The sequence below is a fragment of the Carcharhinus amblyrhynchos genome, chromosome 18, assembly GCF_965287045.1.
Source record: "Carcharhinus amblyrhynchos chromosome 18, sCarAmb.v2.hapA, whole genome shotgun sequence".
NCBI classification, from domain to species: domain Eukaryota; kingdom Metazoa; phylum Chordata; class Chondrichthyes; order Carcharhiniformes; family Carcharhinidae; genus Carcharhinus; species Carcharhinus amblyrhynchos.
This window is the reverse complement of record NC_137341.1, coordinates 43,335,174-43,359,498: the sequence shown is the minus strand read 5'-3', so window position 1 is coordinate 43,359,498 and position 24,325 is coordinate 43,335,174. Positions and strand designations below refer to the sequence as shown.

The following is a 24,325-nucleotide window of genomic DNA, read 5'->3' as shown; positions in this document are numbered from 1 at the left end:
TAGAAACTTTTAACCTCTACTCACTCGTGTAATCAATTCCTTTTCCCAGGGAGGCCTGGCTTTGTCCATCACTTATCTTCCCTCCTCTTTTTCTGAAACGTTCCTTTCCTCAGTTATTTTCATGATTATGAAAGATGTACTTTCTCCTCTAACATCCCAGTGGGTTCATTAGTTTGCATTACCTCACACGGACGCAGTGCTTTGAAGAGTGACACTAAAAAGGCATATTAGTGATGGATTTTAACAATAGCTCATATAGCAACTTTCATGACCTCAGGAATTCCCAAAACACCTCAGGACCAGTCAAGGACAGATTGTTTTCATATTTTGGCAGATGCTGGTAGCTCCAGCAATGGAAAGGACACATTCGTTGGGGAGGCAATGATATTGTCACTGGACTAGTAATGCAGAGACCCAGGGTAATACTCAGGGTACCCGGATTCATATCCCAAATGGTGAAATTTGAATTCCATTTTTTAAAAAATCTGGAATTAAAAGTCTAGTGATGAACCATGAAACCATTGTCGATTGTCAGAAAAACCCATCTGGTTCACTAACGTCCTTTAGGGAAGGAAATCTGCCGTCCTACATCTGACTCCAGAGCCACAGCAATGTGGTTGACACTCAGCTGCCCTCAGGGATGGCCAATAAATGCTGGCCCAGCCAGCGATACCCACATCCCGTGAACAAATAAAAAAAATTCCCTACCCCTCAATGATCATATTGGTGAAGCCGGGATGGGAATGGACATGGGCAGTGCCACCGCAGTGCCAAGTGGGGAGGTGGGGGGGGCGGGGTCAGTTCCAGAAGGAGGGGATTCTGCAGAGTGCTGCTGTTTTTGTTTCTATTTTGTTTAAATTGGGAACCCCCTTAAAAATGGCACCCAATTTTTCAAAAACCTAAGTTGCTGGATGGCACAGTGGTTAGCATTGCTGTCTCACAGCTCCAGGGATCTGGGTTGGGTCACTGCCTGTGTAGAGTTTGCACATTCTCCCTGTGTCTAGGTGGGTTTCCTCCGGGTGCTCCAGTTTCCTCCCACAGTCCATAGATGTGCAGGTTAGGTGGGTTGGCCATGCTAAGTGGCCCATTAGTGTCCTGGGGTGCATAGGATAGAGGGATCAGCAGGATAAATATGTGGGGTTATGGGGATAGGGTGTGGGGTGGGATTGTTGCCAGTGCAGACGCAGTGGGCTGAATGGCCTCTTTCTGTGCTGTAGAGATTCTATGATTTCTATGAGACCCATCCTGCCAGCATGGAATTGTGGGACCCACCCCTTCCATTATTTTTCTGCAAAGTAAGGCAGGTCAAAGCCAGCAAGGAATCCAGGGGGCTGCCCTCCACTTCCCCTGCTCGGTACAACACTTTGAGAAATGAGAACAAAGAGTACGATCTTAGCAGCCATTTACGTCGCACTCCAAGTGCAGCAAAGCCAGTGAATTTGGAGCCCAGCCAAATCTCCATTCACAGGATGGGAAAATCCCACCGGTGTGAACGGTTGGGACATTCATTCCAGCCAACAAATCTCACCCACGCTATCACCAATCTCCAACGGCACACAAAATGTTTTCTTCAATTGTTTTATTCCTGTTTGTTTATCTTCCCTGTTTGAAGCAGCCGGTCTATTAATTCTGCTTTAATTGCTTTCAGATGCAAATAGACCTTCAAGGCAACCTATTAGCCTTGCAGCTCATTTGCATAAATGCAGATTTAGCTGTTTCCCCTTGGCTGAGGTGTCAGTCAGGAGGAGGGTATAGTTTTACGGTGAGGAGCAGAAGGGGATTTGAGAAAGAACTTTTTTTTCACTCAGAGGGTGGTGGGAAGCTGGAATGCACGGCCTGGGAAGGTAGTGGAGGCCGGAAACCTTATGCAACCTTCAAAAAAAATTTAGATGAGCACTTGAAATATCATAACGTTCACGGATATGGGACAAGTACAGGAAAATGGGATTAGTGCATCTTTAGTGGTCGTTATTGTTGGGCAGACTGGATGGGCTAGAGGACCTTTTCTACACTGAATGAGTAGCACACCTTATAGTTCTGTAATTAAGGTCTGTGCTCTGTTTCCACAGGTTTTAATATTGGAAAACCCTATTCGCTTGCTTTTATAGTGGTAAAAGTTCAGACTTGATCTCCCTTAAGTTTACAATTGTTTATTAGTGTCACAAGTCAGCTTACATTAACACTGCGGCGAAGTTACTGTGGAAATCCCCTGGTTGTCCCATTCCACGCCTGTTTGGGTATACTGACGGGGAATTTAGCATGGCCAATGCAGCTAACCAGCATGTCTTTCAGACTGTGGGAGGAAACCAGAGGACACCCACACAGAGGAGCTTTTCTGGATGCTGTTTATTTTCTTTTAAGCACTTTCCACTCCTATTTCAATTTTTGTCCTGAAATATCAAATTTCCTTTGCCCTATCTGTTGATTACTTTGATAGTGCCTGTCGTGGCAATGTGAACCTTAATGCAGAACAGCTCAATACACGGCACAAACTCTTCCATAATTTGATATTAGGCACCTAATTCATTAAAAGTAAATTGAAATCATTTGATATCCTGCCACATGACACAAACGCTGTGCACCTCAATAAACTGAGGTTTGCATTCATCACTCGACTAATTAAATATACCAGTCACGTCAATGGGAGTAGATGTGCATCTGAAGTCACCACACATATGCACACATTAGGCACAATGAGGTATTCTGTACACGCATTGTGATCAAGAGAAGAAAGTTGCTAACAATGCCTAATTCATAACCAGACAATATTAATGTCAAACAGAAGACTGATGTGACATAACTGATGCTTTTAATTCTCTGAACAATTTTGCAGTATAATTCCTTATTGTTACCCTCAGAGAAAATTAATTAATTAAGTTTGTTGGCATGTTATTACAAAAAAGGTGCATCGCAAAGCTGTTGCCAAATACACTAGAAACAAAGTTTTTGAAGTTTATTAATTAGTGTCACAAGTAGGCTTACATTAACACTGCAATGAAGTTACTATAAAAATCCCCTAGTTGCCACACTCAGTGCCTGTTCGGAGATATTGAGGGAGAATTTAGCATGGCTAATCCACCTAACCAGTATATTTTTTGGACAGTGGGAAGAAACCGTAGCATCCAGAGGAAACCCAGGCAGACACAGGGAGAACATGCAAACTCCACACAGACAGTGACCCAAGCCAGGAATCAAACCTGGGTCCCGGGCAGTGCTAACCACTGTTCCACAATGCTGCCCAATACTCACTTTTAGTCCATTATTTTCTGACATACTACTGGTGTTGCCACTGGAATGTGTCTCATCCAGCAATGATGTTGATGAATGATATGCTGTTGGCATTATCATGTCCGCAAGGTCTTTTGTACTGGTGTGGTCGCAATTCAGACTCTGGGAGACTGGAGTCTACAAGCTATCCCTTGATGTCCACAGGTTTAAGTTCAGTGTTGGTATCATTGGAACAGGTTTGATTTTCTTGGTGTCTCCACTCTTGCTGTTAGGATACGTGGATGCAAATTTAGCCCCAAGGCCGACTCATGATATTTGGCCTCCTGGAAGCTTCACAACAGAGGCACCCGAAGACTCTATTCGGTAGAATTACGTAGAATTTTAACACTGATGTTGACTGTCCCAAACCGTCTGCGCTGTTGCTCATTCTCCATGGGAACAGTTGCCCTCATTTCATGTGTTCACTCTGTTCTCAAATTCGTTCCTTCCCCATTTCCTTCAACCACTTTAGATATTGGCATCTTCTCTGCAGGAGCAGCATAGGGGCACAGTGGTTCGCACTGCTGTCTCACAGTGCCAGGGGCATGGGTTCAATTCCAGCCTCAGGTCACTGTCTGTGTGGAGTTTGCACGTTCTCCCCGTGTCAGCGTGGGTTTCCTTCGGTTTCCTCCCATACACCAAAGATGTGCTAATTAGCCATGGTTGATGTGTGGGGTTACGGGCATAGAGTTGTGGAGAGGGCCTGGGTAATATACTCTGGCAGTCCAGATTTAATGGGCTGAATGGCCTGTTCTGCACTGTAGGGATTCAATCTTTTTGGAAGTTTGTACCTTCTTCCCATGACTGCGTGGGTTTCCTCCCGATGATCTGGCTTCCTCCTACAGTCCAAAGATGTGTAGGTTAGATGGATTAGTGGGGTAAATGAATGGAGCCATGGGAAAAGAGCTTGATAAGGTGCTCTGTCAGAGAGTTGGTGTTGACCTGATGGGCTGAATGGCCTGCTTCTGCACTGTAAAGATTCTGTGACTACCTCTGATACTGAGTTTCACAACCTCCATGTAAAAAGATTGCCCCAAATCTCACATTTATCGCATGCCTCCTTGGCCTTACACCCCTCAGTCATGGGAAACAGACTGTTTCCATCTACTCTGTCCCACCCCTCCAACATTTTAAGCATCTCTTAACAAACCACCAAATAATCTCATCCATTTCAATGACAACAGTCCCAATCTTTCATGCCTTTTCATGTTTTTGTTTACTCATACCAGCAGCATCCCAGTGAATCTGTCCTGTAACCCTCTCCAATTCTTCCTATATTGTGTTACCTAAAATTGTGGTCTTTAGTTTTCATAGGAACATGGGAATTCGGAGCAGAAGTCACCAAATTCATCCCTTTGAGCCTGCTCCGCCATTCAATCAGATCATGGCTGATGTCTCCGTGGTCTCAAATCCACCTCCCTACCCGTTCCCCATAACCCTTCTTTTAATAGAAGTATATCCATCTCCTTCTTGAAGTCATTCAATGATTCAGACTTCACTGCGCTATGGGACAGCGAGTTCCACCGCTCTCTGCGAGAGTCTCAACTCAGTTTTAAATCTATCGCCTCTCAACCTATACCCGTGACCTCTTGTTCGAGATTGCCCCATAAGAGGAAACACTTAATCTACATTTACTTTATCAATCCCTGGTAAAATTTTCTATTCTTCCATCAGATCCCCTTTCATCCTTCTAAACTCCAGCGAGTACAAGCCCAAATTATTTAATCTTGCCTCATTCTTCAACCTTTTTCATCCCCAGAATCAATCTAGTGAACTTTTCTGAACTGCCTCCAATGCCACCACACCCTTCCTCAAATAAGGAGACCAGTACTCCAGATGTGGTTTCACCAACACCCTATACAATTGCAACACTTCTCTACTTTTATGCTCCAGTCTCTTTGCAATAAATGCCAACATCGCATTTGCCTTTTTTATTATATGCTACACCTTCATTCTGACTTTCTGCGATTCATGAACATAGACACCCAGATCCCTCTGCCCGGATGCATTTTAAATCTATTTTCCATTCAGGTAATATTTGCCTTTCTATTTTTTCTGCCAAAATGGATAACTGCACTCTTACCAAATTAAAATCCATCTGCCAAATTTGGGCCCATTCTCCTCACCTATCTATATCCGTCTGTAGAATCTTTACAACCTCTTCATTCTCTGCTTTCCCACCTATTTTAATATCATTCACAAATTTTGCTATGTCACTCTCTGCCCTTGCTTGCAGATCATTTATATAGATTACAAATAGTTGAAAAGTTTATTTATTAGTGACAAGTAAGGCTTACATTAACACTGCAATGAAGTTACTATGCAATTCCCCTAGTCGACTGTGGGAGGAAACTGGAGCACCTGGAGAAAATCCACGTAGACACGGGGAGAACGTGCAAACTCTACACAGACAGTGATCCAAGCCAGAAATCGAACCAAGGTCCCTGGTGCTGTGAGGCAGCAATGATAACTATTGTGCCACCATGCCACCCCATGAGGTCTGTGGACTGACCCCTGCGGCACCCCATTAGTTACATTTTCTTAGGTTAAGCAATTGAGTCATAGAAGTTTACAGCATTGAAACAGACCCTTTGGCCCAACCTGTCCATGCTACCCCTGATTTTAACCCCTAATTGCCTGCATTTGGCCCATGTCCCTCTAACCCATCTCATCCATGTAATAGCCTAAATGCTATTTAAAAGATAAAATTGTACCTGTCTTTACTACTATCTCTGGCAGCTTGTTCCAGACACTCACCAACCACTGTGTGAAAGAATTGCCCTTCTGGACACTCACCTTAAACCTATGCCCTCTAGTTTTAGACCACCCTATCTTTGGGAAAAGATGTTGAGAGTCTAGCTGATCTGTGCCCCTTATTATTTTATAGACCTCTATAAGATCACCCATAAGCCTCTTACACTCCAGAGATAAAGGTCTCAATCTAACCAGCATCTCCTTATAACTCAAACCATCAAGTTTCGTAGCATCCTAATAAATCTTTTCTGCACTCTTTCTAGTTTAACAATATCCTTTCTATAATAGAGTGAACAGAACTGTACACAATATTTCAAGTGTGGTCGTAGCAATGTCTTGTTCAACTTTAACAACATACCCCAATTCAATGTTCTGACCAATGAAATCAAACATGCTGAATGCCTTTTTCACCACTCTGTCCACTTGTGACTCCACTTTCAAGGAGCTATGAACATGTACCCCTAGATCTCTCTGTTCTATAATTCTCCCTAATGCCCTACCATTAACTGAGTAAGTCCTGCCCTGTTTCGATCTACCAAAATGCATCATCTCACATTTATCTAAATGAAACTCCTGCTGCCATTCGTCAGCTCACTGGCCCAATTGATCAAGATCAAAATCCTAGATAACCTCTTGTTTACAATGCCAACAATCTTGGTGTCATCTGCAAACTATGTCTACTAAATTCTCATCCAAATCATTAATATAAATGACCAGAAAACAGTGGACCCAGCATCAATCCCTGAGGTACACTGCTGGCCACAGGCCTCCAGTTTGAAAAACAACCCTTTGTAACCACCCTCTGTCTTCTGTCACCAAACCAATTTTGTATCCATTTGGCTAGCTCATCCTGGATCCTGTGAGATTTAACTTTATGCAACAACCTACAATGCAGTATTTTGTCAAAAGCCTTGCTAAAATTAATGCAGACAACATTAACTGCACTGTCCTCATCTACCTTCTTGGTTACCCCTTCAAAAAACTTAATCAAATTTGTGAGGCATAATTTTCTACTCACAAAACCATGCTTACTGTCCCTAGTCAGTCTTTGCATCTCTAAATGCCTGTAGATCCTGCCTCTCAAAGTACCTTCTAACAACTTACCCACTGCAGATATTAGGCTCAGAGTTCTGTAGTTCCCAGGCTTTCCCCTGCAGCCCTTCTTAAACAAAGGTACAACATTTGCCACCCTCCAATCTTCAGGCACCTCGCCTGTGACAATCATGATTCAAATATCTCTGCTAAGGGAACTGCAATTTCCTCCCTAGCTGTCCACAATGTCCTGGGATATACTGTATCCTGGAGATTTATCTATCTTGATGCACTTTAAGATTTCCAGCACCTCCTTCTCTGTTATATGTACATTCCTCAAGACATCACTACTTATTTCCCCAAGTTCCCTAACATCCGTAACAAATACTGATGAGAAATATTCATTTAGGATCTCGATCTTGTGGATCCGCACATAGATGACCTTGTTGATCCTTAAGAGGCCTTACTCTCTCCCCTAGTTACTCTTTTGGCCTTCATATATTTGTAGAAGCTCTTTGGATTCTCCTTTGCCTTATCTGTCAAAACAATCTCATGTCCCCTTTTTGCCCTCCTGATTTTTCTCTTAACTCTACTCCTACACTCCCTATGCTCTTCAGGGGATTCACTTGATCTCAGCTGACTATGCATGTCATGTGCCTCCTTCCTCTTGACCAGGGCCTGAATATCCTCATTCAGGGTTCCCGACTTCAACCAGCCTTGCCCTTCACTCTAAGAGGAATGTGCTTACCCTGAACCCTGGTTAACACACTTCTGAAAGCGTGCCACTTACCAGACGCCCCTTTGCCTTCCCAGACTCCCCCAATTAACTGTTGAAAGTTCCTGCCTAATATCATCAAAATTGGCCTTGCCCCAATTTAGAATTTTAACTTCTGGGCCAGACCCATCATTCTCCACAGCTACCTTAAAACTAATAGATTTACAGTCACTGGTCCCAAAGTGAACCCTCACTAAACTTCTGTCACCTGCCCTTCCTTATTTCCCAAGAGGAGGTCAAGTTTTGTCCTCTCTCTAGTCGGGCCATCCACATACTGAATGAGAAATTCCTCCTGAATACACTCAACAAATTTCTCTTCATCCAAACCTCTAACACTTTGGCTGTCCCAGTCAACGTTGGGAAAGTTAAAATCCCCTACTATCGCCCCCCTCTATTTTTCTGAGAGCTATCTGTAATCTCCTGACATAACTGCTCCTCAATGTTGGATGAAAATAAAATGTAGTTATCCATAATCTATTCAAACATCAGTCAATGAGCTGTTCTAGTTTGCTCCAGTCTATTATATCAACTATCCACTATTCACAGAACAAAGTCAGAAGCCTAAGTACCTTAAGTACCAACAAACTTTTCAACACCTTATCAGTTTTAAATCCTTCTCATGTCAAACTCTCCTCATCTGTCACCATGGTATGGATAGCACCAAGCTCCTTGGTTAAAAATATATGTAAAGTATCTACTTAGTAGCTCCGCAATATCCCCTGTCTCCTTGGGTAGATTCCCTTTTAGGTCTCTGATCGGCCTCACTCCATCCTTTCCTTATTTATAAGCCTATGTAAGACTTTGGGATTTCCTCTAGGTTGGCTGCCAGTCTTTTCTCTCAATCCCTCTTCACTTCTTTAATGTGCTTTTTCACCTCCCCTCTGAACCTTCTGCATTCCTTTGGTACAAAAGGTCATGAGTGTAGCCCAATCCATCACGCAAACCAGCCTCCCATCCATCAACTCTGTCTACATTTCAGCAAAGCAACCAACATAATTAAGGACCCCATGCACCCCAACATTCTCTCTTCCGCTTTCTTCCTTTGGGATAAAGATACAAAAGTCTGAGGTCACGTATCAACCGACTGAAGAACAGCTTTTTCCCTGCTGCTGTCAGACTTTTGAATGGACTTACCTTGCATTTAGTTGATCTTTCTCTACACCCTAGCTATGACTGTAACACTAGATTCTGCACTCTCTCATTTCCTTCTCTATGAACAGTATGTTTTGTCTGTATAGCGCACAAGAAACAATACTTTTCACTCTATGTTAATACATGTGACAATAATAAATTAAATCAAATTCCCAACTGTATTTTCTGCCTGACACCAATCAGGGTGCAATATGGTGGCACAGTGATTAGCACTGCTGCCTCACAGTGCCAGAGATCCAGGTTTGATTCCAGCCTCGGTAACAGTCTGTATGAACTCTGCACATTCTCCCAGTGGGTTTCCTCCGGGTGCTCTGGTGTCCTCCCACACTCCAAAAATATGCAGATTGGGTGGATTGGCCATCTAAATTCCCCTTAGTGTCAGGGGACAAGCAGGGTAAATATTTTGTGCGGTCTGGACAGATACATGAAGAGGATGGGAATAGAGGGATATGGTCCCCGGAGGTGTAGGGGGTTCTCATTCAGACAGGCAGCATGGTCGGTGCAGGCTTGGAGGGCTGAAAGGCCTGTTCTTGTGCTGTAATTTTCTTTGTTCTTTGTTCTAAATACATGGGATTATGGGCATAGGATATGGGTGGGATTGTTTTCGGTTCAGGCTGGATGGACCACATGGCCTCCTACTGCACTGTAGGGATTCTATGATTCTATAGGCACACTTTTATTTTCCTTATTTTTATCTCCTTTTTCATCCTGGGACTCTGGATTTATTTGCCCTACCTTTCCCTTTTGAGGGAGCCTCTAAACTTTCAGATTTATAATTTCATTTTGATTTGATTTGATTTATACTTGTCACATGTATTGGTATCCAATGAAAAGTATTGTTTCGTGCATGCTACACAGTGCATACCGTTCATAGAGAAGGAAATGAGAGAGTGCAGAATTACAGTCATAGCTAGGGTGTAGAGAAAGATCAACTTAATGCCAGGTAAGTCCATTCAAAAATCTGACGGCAGCAGGGTAGAAGCTGTTCTTACAGTAAAATGAATGTGGAGTCAGTGGGATGAGGAAACTCAGATCACTCAATCAATCAATCATTGGATTTAAGCTTCTCCTACATTGTGCCCATGCTGTCAGAACTTGACGCATGTGTCCCACAGTTACAGAACGCTGTTGTTGGGTATTAATAAAACACTCGGAACTTATTCACTCCTGCAGTGTGAAGACATTCAGACCATGCTAATTTCTAAGCCGATTAACTACATTAATAAACAGTCAATCTGCTCACAGTGAGTCAGAGCGTATGTTCTGACAAAGTTGTTCCACTCTGTAATGCCCACAGTAATACAGTGCGGTTAATCTTCCAATTGCTTCAATGATAAAGATCTCGTCCTGGTCTGCTTCATTCTCATAGCAGCATGGTGGCACAGTGGTTAGCACTGCTGCCTCACAGCTCCAGGGACCTGGGTTTGATTCTGGCCTTGGCTCACTGTCTGTGTGGTGTTTGCAAATTCTCCCCACACCTGTGTAGGTTTCCGCCAGGTGCTCCGGTTTCCTTCCACAGCCCAAAGATGTAAAGGTTAGGTTGTTTGGCCGTGCTAATTTTCCCAAGATAGGGATTAGCAGGGTAAATATATGCAGTTACTGGGATAGGGCCTGGGTGGGATGCTCTATCTGAGAGTCAGTGCAGACTCGAGAGGCAAATGGCCTCCTTCTGCACTGTAGGGATTGTATGATTAACTACTCATGGAATTCTTTTGAACTGATTCATTGCTCTCTCCATAACTGTTATTTATTAATATTTCTTAATGTGCTGTCTGTATTACTTTGTTGGATATCTTCCATAAATCTCATTTTCTCATTGTCTGTAATGTCAATCTTACTTTTTTTTTAAACTTGCTACTCCACGAGGATCTTTTGTAAGAGAGGAAACTGGATTATGCCAAACTGGATTCAATTTGTTTGCGTTTAATCTATTTAATACTTGGGTGGCACAGTGGTTAGCACTACTGTCTCCTGGTGCCCGGGTTCGATTCCCGGCTTGGGTCATTGTCTATGAAGAGCCTGCACATTCTCCCCGTGTGTGCGTGGGTTTCCTCCAGGTGCTCCAGTTTCCGAAAGACACGTTGGTTAGGCGTTCTGAGGTTAAATGAGGTACTGTTACCAAATATAAAGTGATCACTAATCCCAGTGAGAAAATATATATTTTGAGGCAATCACTATTCAGTTATCTGCTGGTTATATTTGGTATAAGCTAAGAAATTGTGTACCACATTATGGGCGCAATGTTACCAGCCGTTCACACCCTGCTGCCACCGTGAGTGAGGCACAGAATTTGGCGCTCAGCCCAAATGGTTAGGTGCATTGGCCATGTTAAATTCTCCCTCAGTGTACCTGAACAGGCACCGGAGTGTGGCAACTAGGGAATTATCACAATAATTCCATTACAGTGTCAATGTCAACCTACCTGTGGCACTAATAAATAAGCTTTAAAACTTTAATTTAACAAACCCTGATTTTTATTTTGCTCTGCAGTCAGGTAAAGTTGTGAAGTGGGATATCGCGGGCGACAGAAGCTAGGCAGTAGATCAAAACACCTTTCCGTCCAGTATTTTCATTTTTAGAAGCTTGAAGTGTGGGGAATATTATCTGTTAGAGATTTGAATGCTTCTCAACAGCTCATGAGAGTCTTACACCAGGGATTAACCTGCAAGCTAACTACTGACTCCTAATCATCCACACTTCCAAATACCGCTTAGCAGCCGTCATCCTGACAGGCTCAAATACAAAAGGATGACTCTGTTTCTCAGAAAGGTTAATTGTCTGAGATGGTAAAGGCTTGAGGGGAAAGGTTCAAATTGTTCAGAATTGATTAGAGGATGGGACACGCATTTCACCGTAGACAAGGCCTTTCTTTGTGTGTTTGCTGTGTGTCATTCCAGGAGGGTTGACAGATACACTCACCTTGTTCACTGTCTATATTTTATTTGTATTTAAGAATCATAAGAACTAGGAGCAGGAGTGTGGGCCATTTGGTCCCTCAAGCCTGCTCCGCCATTCAATAAGATCATGGTTGATCTTTTCATGGACTCAGCCGGCTCCTCAATTCCTTTACTGATCAAAAATCTGTCTATCTTTGCCTTAAAATAAATGACCTGCCCCCAAGCACAGTTCACTGCCCATTCAATTGCAGATTTTGATTAATCCAGTGTCAACTTAGCATTCCTTGAGCACTTTTTTTGGAATTGGGGTGGTTTCTGTTTTTTTAATATAGGTTCTCCTATCAGCGATTCCCCAAGACGGGAAATAGGGATGGCAAGGTTGTCAGATGTTGGGATTCATTAGGTATGTCCAGTGCATTCTGAGATAAAGCCCTCAGTTCAGATCTCTAAAGCCTTTCTTCAGTAATCCCGCTCCAGATGAGCTGAAGATGTTTGCCAAGGAGAGTTGGCTGATTGTTTATGGTTCATCATCTGAGTGAGTGATAACAAGGCTACATTGCAAGCTTAAGTGGCACAGTGGCTAGCACTGCTACCTCTCAGCATCAGGGACCTGGGTTCAACTCTTGGCTTGGGTCACTGTCTGTATGGAGTTTGCACGTTCTCCTTGTCTTGTGTGCATTTCCTCCAGGTGCTCTGGTTTCCTCCCACACTCCAAAGATGTGCAGGTTAGGTGGATTGGCCTTGATAAATTGCCCCTTAGTGTCCTGGGGCATGAAGAATAGAGGGATTAGTGGAGTAAACATGCAGATTAGGTGGATTAGTGATGGTTAATGTGCAGGGTTACGGGGACAGGATGGGGGAGAGGGCCTGGGTGAGATACTCTGGCAGTCCAGATTTGGTGGGATGAAAGGCTTCTTCTGCACTGTAGGGATTCTATCTTTGTGAATCCTTTATGCAGCCTTTTAGTGTCTCAATAATCGTATCTATAATATAAAGTATCACAATACCAGGTTAAAGTCCAACAGGTTTATTTGGAAGCAGTAGCTTTTGGAGCACAGCTCCTTCATCAGATAAGTCACTCACCTGAGGAAGGAGCGGCGTTCCAAAAGCTCGTGGTTCCAAATAAACCTGTTGGACTTTAACCTGGTGTTGTGAGACTTCTTACTGTGCTTACCGAAGTCCAACGCTGGCACCCCCACATCGTATCTATAACATAACAGCACCTTTAAAGAAACAGTGAAGGAAATTTCACTGTTAATTAAGCAGAGAACAAATTCTTATGAAAATACACATAGGCTCTCAAGCTCTAAAATATAAGACCTCGGGCAGGATTCTGTGATCCTGTTCACCCCATCTCCCCTCCCCTCCCCGTGCTGTCAGCGAGATTGGAGAGTTTGGCGATCAGCCAAAACTCCATTCACTGCAATGGGACTGGAGAATCCCAGCCACGTTTGAGGTCGGAGGTTTCCAACTCACATCTTCCAGCGTTTCGTGTATTGAATTCCCAGGTCCAGCATGAGAATCGATATAACCTCATCTTGTCTGCTCGAGATAAAAATTAATTTGCACTTTTTTTTTCAGACAAGACAGCGATATGAAAGTACAGGGTTCACCACATGTAAACATGGGGCTTACCCAAAGTGAAATGGTGCCAAAGGCGATGAATTACAATTAGATTTAAAAGCTGATTTCTAATCTCAAATTGGCACGGAGGATTGTGAGACCAGAAAGTGTGGGAATTGAAGTAGTTAGTTGTGTGATTCACCACCACCAGCTGTCTCCCCCACCCCCTATCCCCAAGTGTATTACCATCTGGTTCTAATCACTCATTGTATCATTCTGTTCCTGAACAGAAAGAAAGAATTTCCAAAAACACATAAAAACCAGAATTCAATAGGAAAGGCGAGCGCTAGAAATATTATTGAGAATAAACTTGAGCCACCTTACTCAGCTGTTATCCCAGCATCTAATTTATGATATCAGATGGTGCTGTTATAGAAACTGCTCAGAAACAGTGAAACTTGCATCGTTTGGACTTAACAGCACATAGCGATCAACACATTGGATATTAACATTACAGACTAAGCACTCAAAATCTGTCCTTTCCTTCAAACATAGATCATTGTCTTCTCATGTGTTTGTGTTGTATGTGTGTGTCATGTGTGTGTGTGTGTCTGTCGTGTGTCTGTGCTATGTGTGTGCCCGCGTGTGCATGTCTGTATGCCTATATGTGTGCATGTGTGTGTGTGTGTGTAGTGCAGTTGTGTGTGCACGTGTGTGTGTGTGTGTGTGTCTATCTGTATGTTTGCATGTGTGTGTGCCTGCACATGTGCACGTGTTTGTTGTATGCCAACGTGTGTGTGTGTGTGTGTGTGTGTGTGTGTGGGGGGGGGGTAGAAGATGCTTCCCACTCGGAATAAAACCAGTTGTTATGCAATTTCCAAAACTCAACACAGAAACGTTGTCTTATTTGATTGAGTTAATGTTTCTTTCCGGTTGCTCGAACTCTTCCTTATCGATTTATTCATTTTTCAGCGCAGTGTAACATCAGATCTGTAAGCATTCCAATCCAATCACTCCACGGGGATATTCAGCCTCAGAGGGGTTTCACCACAGTGCAGCAAAGAGGATTCCGTTTGATCTCTTTACCACTTCTGAAGGATAACTTACAATCATGTTTTCCTTTACTTAAAGCCCTTCATCAAAATCCTCTAAAATCTCTTTGCTCCATTAGATTATTCAAGGCAGATATAAGAGCATTAATGTTTACAGTTCACTCACTATCCCACTGGGGCGGCATGGTGGCACTGTGGTTAGCATTGCTGCCTTACACACGAGGGGCCTGGGTGCGATTCCCGGCTGGGTTTGCTGTCTGCGCAGTCTGCACATTCTCCCCCTGTCTGCTTATGTTTCCTCCGACTGCTTAGGTTATTTTCCCACAGTCCAAAAGATGTGCTGGTTTAGGTGTACTGGCAATGCTGAATTCTCCCTCAGTGGACCCAAACAGGCAACAAGGGGATTTTCATAGTAACTCCATTGCTGTGTTAATGTAAGTCTACTTGTAACACGAATAAATAAACTAAACACGCAGATATGGGGAGAACATGCTAACTCCACACAGTCACCCAAGATCGGAATTGAACCCGGGATCCTGGCATGGTGTGAGGCATTGTGCCACCATGCCACTTATTTGAAGGGCCAGTGCAGACTCAGTGGGCTGAATGGCCTCTTTCTGCACTGTAACAATTCTGTCATACTGATTGTGGTCCCGTGCTGGAATAATACCTTCGCTGTGTTCCCACTGTATTTATAGGGTTTAAAAAACAAACAAATATAAGCCTAATATTATGAGAGGGACAAAGGAGCCCAATTGCTTTTCCAATGGAAATGGTCAGTGTTGACTGAGATGGTGGTTCTTCATGGATTGTCCAAGCAGTTAACCCCTTGGCTATCAGAACAGATTGTCCAGCAACAATAACCAATAAAACATTTCAGTCAAGTAGAGAGGCTGGATAAGCTGGGATTGTTCTCCTCAGAGCAAAGAAGGACCAGATCATGGTGTACAAAATTATGAGGGGCATAGCCAGAGTAGCTGGGAAGAAACTTTTCCCCTTAGCAGACGGTTAATAACCAGGGGACATAGAGTTGAGGTAAGGGGCGTGAGATTTAGAGGGGATTTCTAGAAAAACTTTTTTTTGTCCTATTCCATTAAAGGTGCTAACCAAATGCAAGTTGTTGTTCTTGCCATCGTCTCGGTGCTATTTGTAGGAGATTGCTTTGCATAAATTTGCTGCCATGTTTCTTATGTTGCAACAGGGAGTACATATTGATGGACAGCATGGTGGCACAGCTGTTAGCATTGCTGCCTCACAGCGTCAGGGACCCAGGTTCAAATCCAACCTTATGTGACACTCTGCACGTTCTCCCCGTGTCTGTGTGCATTTCCGCCGGGTGCCCCCACAGTCCAAAAGGCGTGCTGGTTAGCTGCATTGACCATACTAAATCCTCCCTCAGTGTACCCGAACAGGCACCAGAGTATGGCGATTAGGGGGTTTTCACAGTAACTTCACTGCAACGTTAATGTAAGCCTACTTGTGACATTAATAAAATGAAATTTCAAATGTGCTTTGTGTGTCGGCTTGCTGGCAAAAAGCTGGATGGCTTCAGTGTGGAAAATGCCGTAACTTTGCCCGAGTTTCCTATAGTTTCTGAGTCGCAGACTGATTTCATTTTGTTTTCACTTGCCCCTCTTTAAGGTCTCATCTCCAGGATCTGAAAGACGTCACACACAAGATCCATTACGAGACATACCGAGTGCGGCGGTTAAATGAAAGCAACGGCATTGTCAAGACCTTGCCTAAAGAGAACTATGTAGCCACCAAAGACGACCTGGACAACAATCTCTGAGGGCCCCAGCGACCGAGAATAAACTTTGCTTTCAACATCTCCACTGCATTGTTCAGCTTTCGTATTTCAGATAGAACTGGAGAGAAAGTGTTTTCTGTATTAAAGGAAGGCTGAGAATTCCTATGTAGATCTTTTAATGGGGACGGGGCAGGGGGCAGCGGGGGGGGGGGGGGGGTGCGGGGAGGGTGGGTGGGTGTGTGGGTGGGGGATCAGGGGAGGATGGTTAAAGTATAAGTATTGTAATTCAGATAGGTGGTCACATATCATCTTGGTGTCTCTGCGTTCCACTCTGTCAATAGCAAGGAGGGTGAGCTTAAAAGATAAATCCGGCGCATGTAGAAGAGGAACAGTCGATACATAATTGTCCACCATGCTCTCTGTTCAGCAGGGTGGCGCAGTGGATTTTGGTATCTCTAGGTGGATGCCATATTGTTAGGCCGGTGTCTTACACAGTGTTGGAGCTCACAAAACCTAAAAGAAGCCCCCCACCTAAAGGGAAGGATCCATACTTTTGTGCGTCATTGTAAACTGCCAGCTTTGATCCATTTACACCTCTCTCTATCTCTCTCTCTCTCAATTCTCCAGCCTCTCCCTTTGGGGTTCTCTCTTTCCCAACTCTTGCAAAAGATTCCAGGCGCACACCTTCTCGGCCACCGTTCGGTGACTGGTTTAAGAAGAGAGTTGAACTCGTCACACCGGCATGTTCTGGAAGTTTGGACCTATTAAAAAGCCAGAGAAAGCTTTTGACTTCCGTTTGCATGGGGGAGGTGGAGTTGCCAGGCTGTTATTCCAGTCACGCAATTGATCTCACAAAAAACAGATGTTCAAAAAGGGCAGTTGTTCCAGTTGAGGCGTTTTTCAAGGAGTTGTCCAGTGAAAAAGTGATTGATGTATCCTTAAAATGAAGGAAAGTCCATAGCCCATTCACAAACCTGTCAACGCAAGTGTATTATGGAAAGGCACTTGTTTAAGCCCTACCCACAATGAATTACGTGGTGTTCGGGTACTCTGCTACAACAGTCTTTTCAAAGGGATTTTCAATGTGTCCAACTCAAAGGGAAGGGACTCTTATCAGACTGACAAGCTGTCTGATTATATGGTGAAACAGCCCGAGGACTGACCCTCCATGGGCTGGCTCACATTCTCAAGGGGCAATCGAGGATGGACAGCAAATACTGGCCTCGTTGGCAGCACCCCATGAAAGAATGAAGCAAAACATAGGCCTGAATTCTCCAACCTCACCCGGGGCTGGGATTCTCCCATCCCGCTGCTGTGAATGAAGATGTGCCTGAGTGCCAAATTCTCAAATCTTGTTGGCAGCGGGGTGTACGAGACTGGAGGGTTCCAATCGAAAAGTTTTGTAATATTTGGTGAGCTCTCTGGCCTTTGCTCATGATGTTTACCCTGTTAGCAGATGGATATGGATTTTAATTACACTTCTTTGGAGAGGTTTGTTGCAGTTTGTCTGTTGGACACAGCAAGATTCCAGATTTATCGGTTGACAAAGTTAAAAATGAGGACGAGGATGAGGATGGAGACTTTGAGATCAGTGCAATTGCAGCAACCCTTTAGGGCAGCTTCATCAAACTGATTTAGTGAATTGAGACAGCAAAGTATCAGTCTGAAGGGCTTTCAACTCAAAAAAAATGTAAAAAGTGTAATTTTTAGCAAATTATTTTTCTGCACCTGCATTTCAACAGCTGTTTTTACACTCCCAATAGGGAATCACATGGAAAAATCATTCTATGAAGTGCCACAATTGGATTAATAACTGACAGAGTTTTAACTCCATTGCCCCCTCCATTTGTAGACAGGTCAACTTAATTCAGTTACTGTTGAAATGGAAATATTGCCAAGTTCAGTTTAGTGATTACTTTTAGAGAAGATTGTTCCCACATCTGTCACCACACCCATCAACAGCAACCCCACATCCTTCAACACCGCGGGACCATATCATCTCTGTGGATTGCGAGTTAGGTTTCACAAGCGATGTTGGTTAATTCTAAAATGACCCATAATTGTCAGATCAGGTCATGAGGAAGTCCAACTTTAATGAAAGCTTTGCAAAGTGACATCCATTGAATGGGCGAACAGTGAGGTCAAGGGTTGTGACCCTAGCCATAAGGAGGTCAAGGATCGTGACCTCCCAGCCACAATGAGGTCAAGGATCATGACGGCCCCAGCCACAATGAGGTCAAGGATCATGTCTCCAGCCTGCCCCTGCATTACACTGAGGTACAATCTTGCCCACTTTTTGGGCACTTTTTGAAATAATTGATGTTTTAGTTTGTTCTGCTGGGGGGGGGGGGGGGGGGGGGAGCCATCTTCATAGAAACAAAGGTGGGAGAGACAAAGAAAAATAATAGACCAATGAAAATATGCTGAATTCGGCCAAAGTGGATCTGAAAGGAAAGCTTTGTCAGTTACTAATCTATTAAAAAAACACATTCCATATTGATGAGACAAAATTCTCTCACGAGATTTAACCTGGCTCGTTAAACAACCTCTCTTCTCTTGATTAACTTCCTACCCCCCCTATTCAGTTGGATCACATTTGATCTACACTCCCCCAAAATGAAAGGGAAACAGCACATTAAACAGCACTGTGGTATGCTGACACAGAACTAACTAAGCACATTTTTGGATTATCTAAAGCAATGGCCTTAGGTACATTGTGCATGGTGTAGCATTCAGTCAACAGAGTGTGAGGTGCGCGTGCTCTCCAAAGTATCTAGCCATGTGTTGGGATTAGCCCTCCCAAGTGTAGACCAGTGTTCCACTCAACGGTGAGTATTGTGTAGTCTTGAGCTGTTTCTGTGTGCCTGATGGAAGCTGTATTCAGGAACAGCCTAGATGCAGGAACAGGCTTTTGTCTGATGCAAAAGTGCGGGTGAACTCTTGGTGTTAGTTTATTCCTTTGGACCTGCAACACTGACATCTACAGGACTTTCACTGCATTGCAGAGTGTCTTATTGAATTTGGGGGGGTAACATGGCCCTCACTTATTGGCAGTGGGTCCCAGAGCCTTAACCTGTGAATTCAAATGTGGACCAACGCACCTTAGCAAGTGACATAAATACATGAAATAAAAACACAACCCGCACTGCTGTGTCTTTTCACAATCAAATAAAATGGGGGACAAATTGGAAGGAAATCTTGGCGATGTTACTGCCCAGGAAACAATTAAAATATTCCATTAGTTTCGTTTGAAGTTCTTAGATTTCTTAAAAAAACAATTTGCCAAATGTCGGGATGGGCGGGGTGGGGGTGGATTCTTTCTTCAACAAGACAGACCTAAATTTGAAGGCATGATGAGTGACTTAACTGAAGATTCATTTTTTTTTAATGTTTATTTCAATTAAAAGCTTTTTTAAGTTTAGCGATGGAGTTTCAAGAAAAGTCATTTGAAATGTGTTGGTGCCCGAACAGGGTGCTTTGTTCGTTTAGCCAATGTATAACTTGCCAATAAATGTCAACGTAACGTTCATAATAAATCTGCTTTTCCTTTGTGGGCACTGCCCAAGGGAATGGGATGGGATGGGCACCCATCTTTGACCTCCGGGAACTGGGCAGCGCCCGCAAAAGATTCTCGTGTCAAATGCAGACTTTTGGCTATAATTCAGCGCCTTCTGTACCGTCCTAAACGACAGCGTCTCCACCTCGCCTAGAATTAAGCTTTGTTTTAACTCTTTTTTGTGTTTATCGAAACAAAACAGTCTGTGGTTAAATCCCTGTTTGCACATACAGTAACCTTTCACTTAAACTCCATATTTATCAAAGTTTAAGCTTTCTCTTACATTTTATGGGGGTGGGGAGGGAAAAATCAGAAAAAAAATAGATTTTATATGTTCATTTTACGATCAAAATAAAATTCTGTCTGCTAGTTAACTGGTGTCTGTTGTTTCATGAACCTCAGAACCTGACAAAGTTGCTTTACCCAAGTGAAGCTGCATCCTCATTTTTTTTTAATTTATTCATGGGACATGGGCTTCGCTGGCTGGGCCAGCATTCATTGCCCATCTCTAGTTGCCTGAGGGCAGTTCAGAGTTGACCACATTGCTGTAGCTCTGGAGTCACATGTAGGCCAGACCGCATAAGGACGGCAGATTTCCTTCCCCAAAGAACATTAGTGAACCAGATGGGTTTTTCTGACAACAATGGTTTTATGGTCATCAGTAGAGTCAATCATAGAGGTTTACAGCATGGAAACAGGCCCTTCGGCCCAACTTGTCCATGCTGTCTTTTTGTTTAACCACTAAGCTAATTCCAATAGTCAGCATTTGGCCCACACCCCTCTATGCCAATCTTACGCATGTAACTGTCTAATAGCTTTTTAAAAGACAAAATTGTACCCACCTCGACTGGCAGCTTGTTCCAGACACTCACCACCCTCTGTGTGAAAAAAATATAGATCAGTTGGAGACTTGGGCGGAGGGATGGCAGATGGAGTTTAATCCGGACAAATGTGAGGTAATGCATTTTGGAAGGTCTAATACAGTAAATGGCAGAACCCTTAAAAGTATTGATAGGCAAAGGAATTTGGATGTACAGGTACACAGGTCATTGAAAGTGGCAACGCAGATAGAGAATGTAGTCAAGAAGGTATACGGCATGCTTGCCTCCATCGGCCAGGGCATTGAGTTTAAAATTTGGCAAGTCATGTTGCAGCTTTATAGAACTTTAGTTAGGGCCGCACTTGGAATAAAGTGTTCAATTCTGGTCGCCACACTACCAGAAGGATGTGGAGGCTTTGGACAAGGTACAGAAAAGATTTACCAGGATGTTGCCTGGTGTGGAGGTTGGAGAAATTTGGTTTGTTCTCACTGGAACGACAATGGTTGAGGGGCAACCTGATAGAAATCTACAAGACTATGGACAGAGTGGATAATCAGAAGCTTTCTCCCAGGGTGGAAGAGCCAATTAGTAGGGGGCACAGGTTTAAGGTGCGAGGGACAAGATTTAAAGGAGATAGACGAGTCAGATTTTTTTTACACAGAGGATGGTGGGTGCCCAGAACTCGCTGCCGGGGGAGGTAGTGGAAGCAGATACAGTAATGACTTTTAAGGGGCATCTTGACAAATACATGATTAGGATGGGAATAGAGGGATATGGTCCCAGAAGAGTAGGGGATTTTAGTTAAGTCGGGCAGGCTTGGACGGCCAATTCCTGTGCTATAATTTTCATTGTTCTTTGTCATCAGTAGATTCCTAATTCCAGGTTTAAGTTGAACTCAAATTTCACACCTGCCACACCGGGTTTTGAACTTGGGTCCCAGAACATTACCCAGGGTCCCTGGATTTCTAGTCCAGTGACAAGACCACTATGTCACCGCCTTCCACTGAGAGGGGAAAACTGGTGAGCAGCTGGCCAGCTACACAGCTGGCTCTTTGTCGCCAGATAACCCGGTACTTGTACAAAACAGATCCATGCTGTCACACTGGAGAGGCTGTAAAATGCCAGCAACGCTGGCAATCCAAAAATCAGGAAGCAATTTTAATGGGCTCCCCAGTCTTTGATAATTGACACAGAACTCCTCCAACATCCCCCCCAACCCCCAGCCACCCCGCTCTCTCCCCTCTCCACATGTACATGGAGACCCTCCCCGCCCCCCCCCCCCCCCCCCACACGCACAAGGTGTACCCCCCACTCACGGACAGAGTGAATCCTCCCTCACAAACCCAGGGAACCCCCTGTCCATGGATAAGGCAAAACTACCCCTCCCGCTCCCCACCCCCCCCAACAAATGCACCACCCCAGAAGCATCCCCACTCTCTGACACTGCTGTGGGTAATGCTTGGGCATGTCCCTTTCTTCCCCGCCGCCCCCTCCAGGGCTGTACAGATCTGTGCACCTCCAGTGGGCTCCCTGTGCCGAGTTGCCATTTTCACAAACCTGTTGAAAACCTCGCCAATATAACGTCCCACCAGGAAGGGGAGAGCTCCCAGAGCGGGGGAACATACGGCAGAGAGGTCCTATAATGAGATGATCATAAAAAGACCTTTCCAAGTGGGAACCTCACTCCATCACTGGCAGGGACGAGGACAATAAGATGGTTAGATCTCATTGTAAGATTCACATTTTTTTGGGGTCTCACAATATTAACAAAGAACAACACAGCACGGGAAACAGGCCCTTCGGCCCAACGAGCCCGCGCCGCCACTTTAACATTATCAGTGCCCTCCTCTACCTATGACCTTTGTCTACACCTATTGGGGAAGATTGAGGGAAGACTAATTTAGGGATAATTTGTTACACCAATCAGCCTAAGAGCACAATTTTGGGGTGTGGGCTGAAACTGGAGCACCCGGAGAAAACCCATGCAATCACGGGGCAAATGTGCAAACTCCCACACACACCAGCCCAAATCCACGTATCTGCACAGCAAACAGTGATAGTCACTGAGCTGTCATGTTGCCCATCAGATGGTCCAGTTTAAGCGTACACTAACGACGTGAAGCACTAGGCAACTCTCGAATCAACATCCAAGAGCAGCCCTTGCATGACCCACCGCGCAGTATGCCCCTTGTTGGACTCTCTTCTGCACTCACGTTGCTGTTTGGGTTGAAAACCACGGCCCTTAAGTCAATACCAAGACCACCAGAAACTAGAAAGGGTCTTGAACGAAGCCCAGCCTCCCATCCATTTCCTGCTGCCTCAGAAAAGCGGCCAGCATAATTAAGGGTCCCACGTACCCTGGACATTCTCTCTTCCACCTTCTTCCATCGGGAAAAGGATACAGAAGTCTGAGGTCACCTACCAACCGACTCAAGAACTGCCATCAGGCTTTTGAGCGGACTCATTATATATTAAGCTGATCTTTCGCTACACCCTAGCTATAACTGTAACACTGTGGGAATGATTCGCCCAAAAAAATTTGAAGTGTTGAATTCACGTAAAAACTGGAATAAATCACGTTTTTTTTCAGCAGGATTTACAAAATTAATCTCCCACACTCTGTGCACTGCAGAGTACACGAGCGTAAATCACTCTGGAACTCATGGGGTGGGGCTTATTCCCACTGGCGAGGCTGGCACCACAGTGCTGAGTGGGCCATTGTACATGGACCAATCTGTCAGCACGGAGATCAGCGCAGGTGCAATGCCACATGTCTCGTGGGCTCCCAGTTGCTGGCCAGTCTGATTGTAGGCTTGCCCCATGACTCCCGTATCACTGGCCATGCCATTTCCACCCCCCCCCACACCCCGATCGCTGACCCCACCCCCAAACATGCAGAGATTTCCCCAACCCCTCCCCCAGTGCCCTGATCGCCAAGTCACCACCCCCCCCACCCCAATCCTCTTCTGTCTACTGGCAATCCTGACCCCCCCTCCACCCTGGCAGCACCAACCTCCACCCTCCCAGCATGCTGACTGCTTCCCCACCTGATGACCAGCCCCTATCACTGGCCTCCCTCCCTTTGTCACTCAGCCTGTGCCAAGTGGCCGCAGGACACCGACCCTCACCAACCGTGCCACAGAGGCCCCGCATCCACCAGAACATGCGCCCATTTGGCCCTGTCCCTCTTGGGAATACCCAACGGGCAGTGTCAGGGGTCCAGGCTGGCACTGCAAAGGTGCCAATGCCCAGAGGGCACCCCCCCCCCCTTACTCCCGATCCACTTGGGGGGGGGGGCCCGCAATTGTGCCTCCTTCCCTCCACCAGGGTCGGATAGCCAGCCCCCCCACAAGTAAGGAGCTATACTAAACCCCACTAGAGTGAAATACTCCTGGAGGTGGGCGGAATGCTCGTGAGTCCAGAGTTTTCAGTCCGGAACCCTCAAATGACATTAAGATTATGGAGATGCTCGTTTAAATAAATTATGCAGCTCCAAGCCGATTTCTGGTACGGAGGTGATGGTGCCGGAAATCCTGTGCTTGGAAAATCATGGAGACTGTAGCGCCCAGCGGGAGGCCCACAGAACAGCCTTCCCTCGATTCTCCCAGCCAGCTGCACTGCTTTTGGGAGAATCACTTCCTACATTCTGCACCATCTCCTTTACTCTCCCCTATTATTCAATGTATGGTATTCTCTGTCCATGTGG

General features: G+C 44.7%; 1 protein-coding gene across 7 annotated transcripts in view; it reads left to right on the top strand.

Annotated features, from left to right (window-relative positions):
- The window catches only part of LOC145355077 (neuronal-specific septin-3-like), a 392,555-nt gene extending 376,152 nt beyond the window's left edge, over positions 1–16,403 (top strand). For all 7 annotated transcript variants that reach the window (XM_080206915.1, XM_080206917.1, XM_080206919.1 and 4 more), the window contains one exon: positions 16,134–16,403. In XM_080206915.1, coding sequence (XP_080063041.1) covers positions 16,134–16,284 — 151 coding nt within the window. In that variant the 3' untranslated portion in view covers positions 16,285–16,403. The remainder of the gene's footprint in view (positions 1–16,133) is intronic.
- Positions 16,404–24,325: the final 7,922 nt, after the last annotated feature.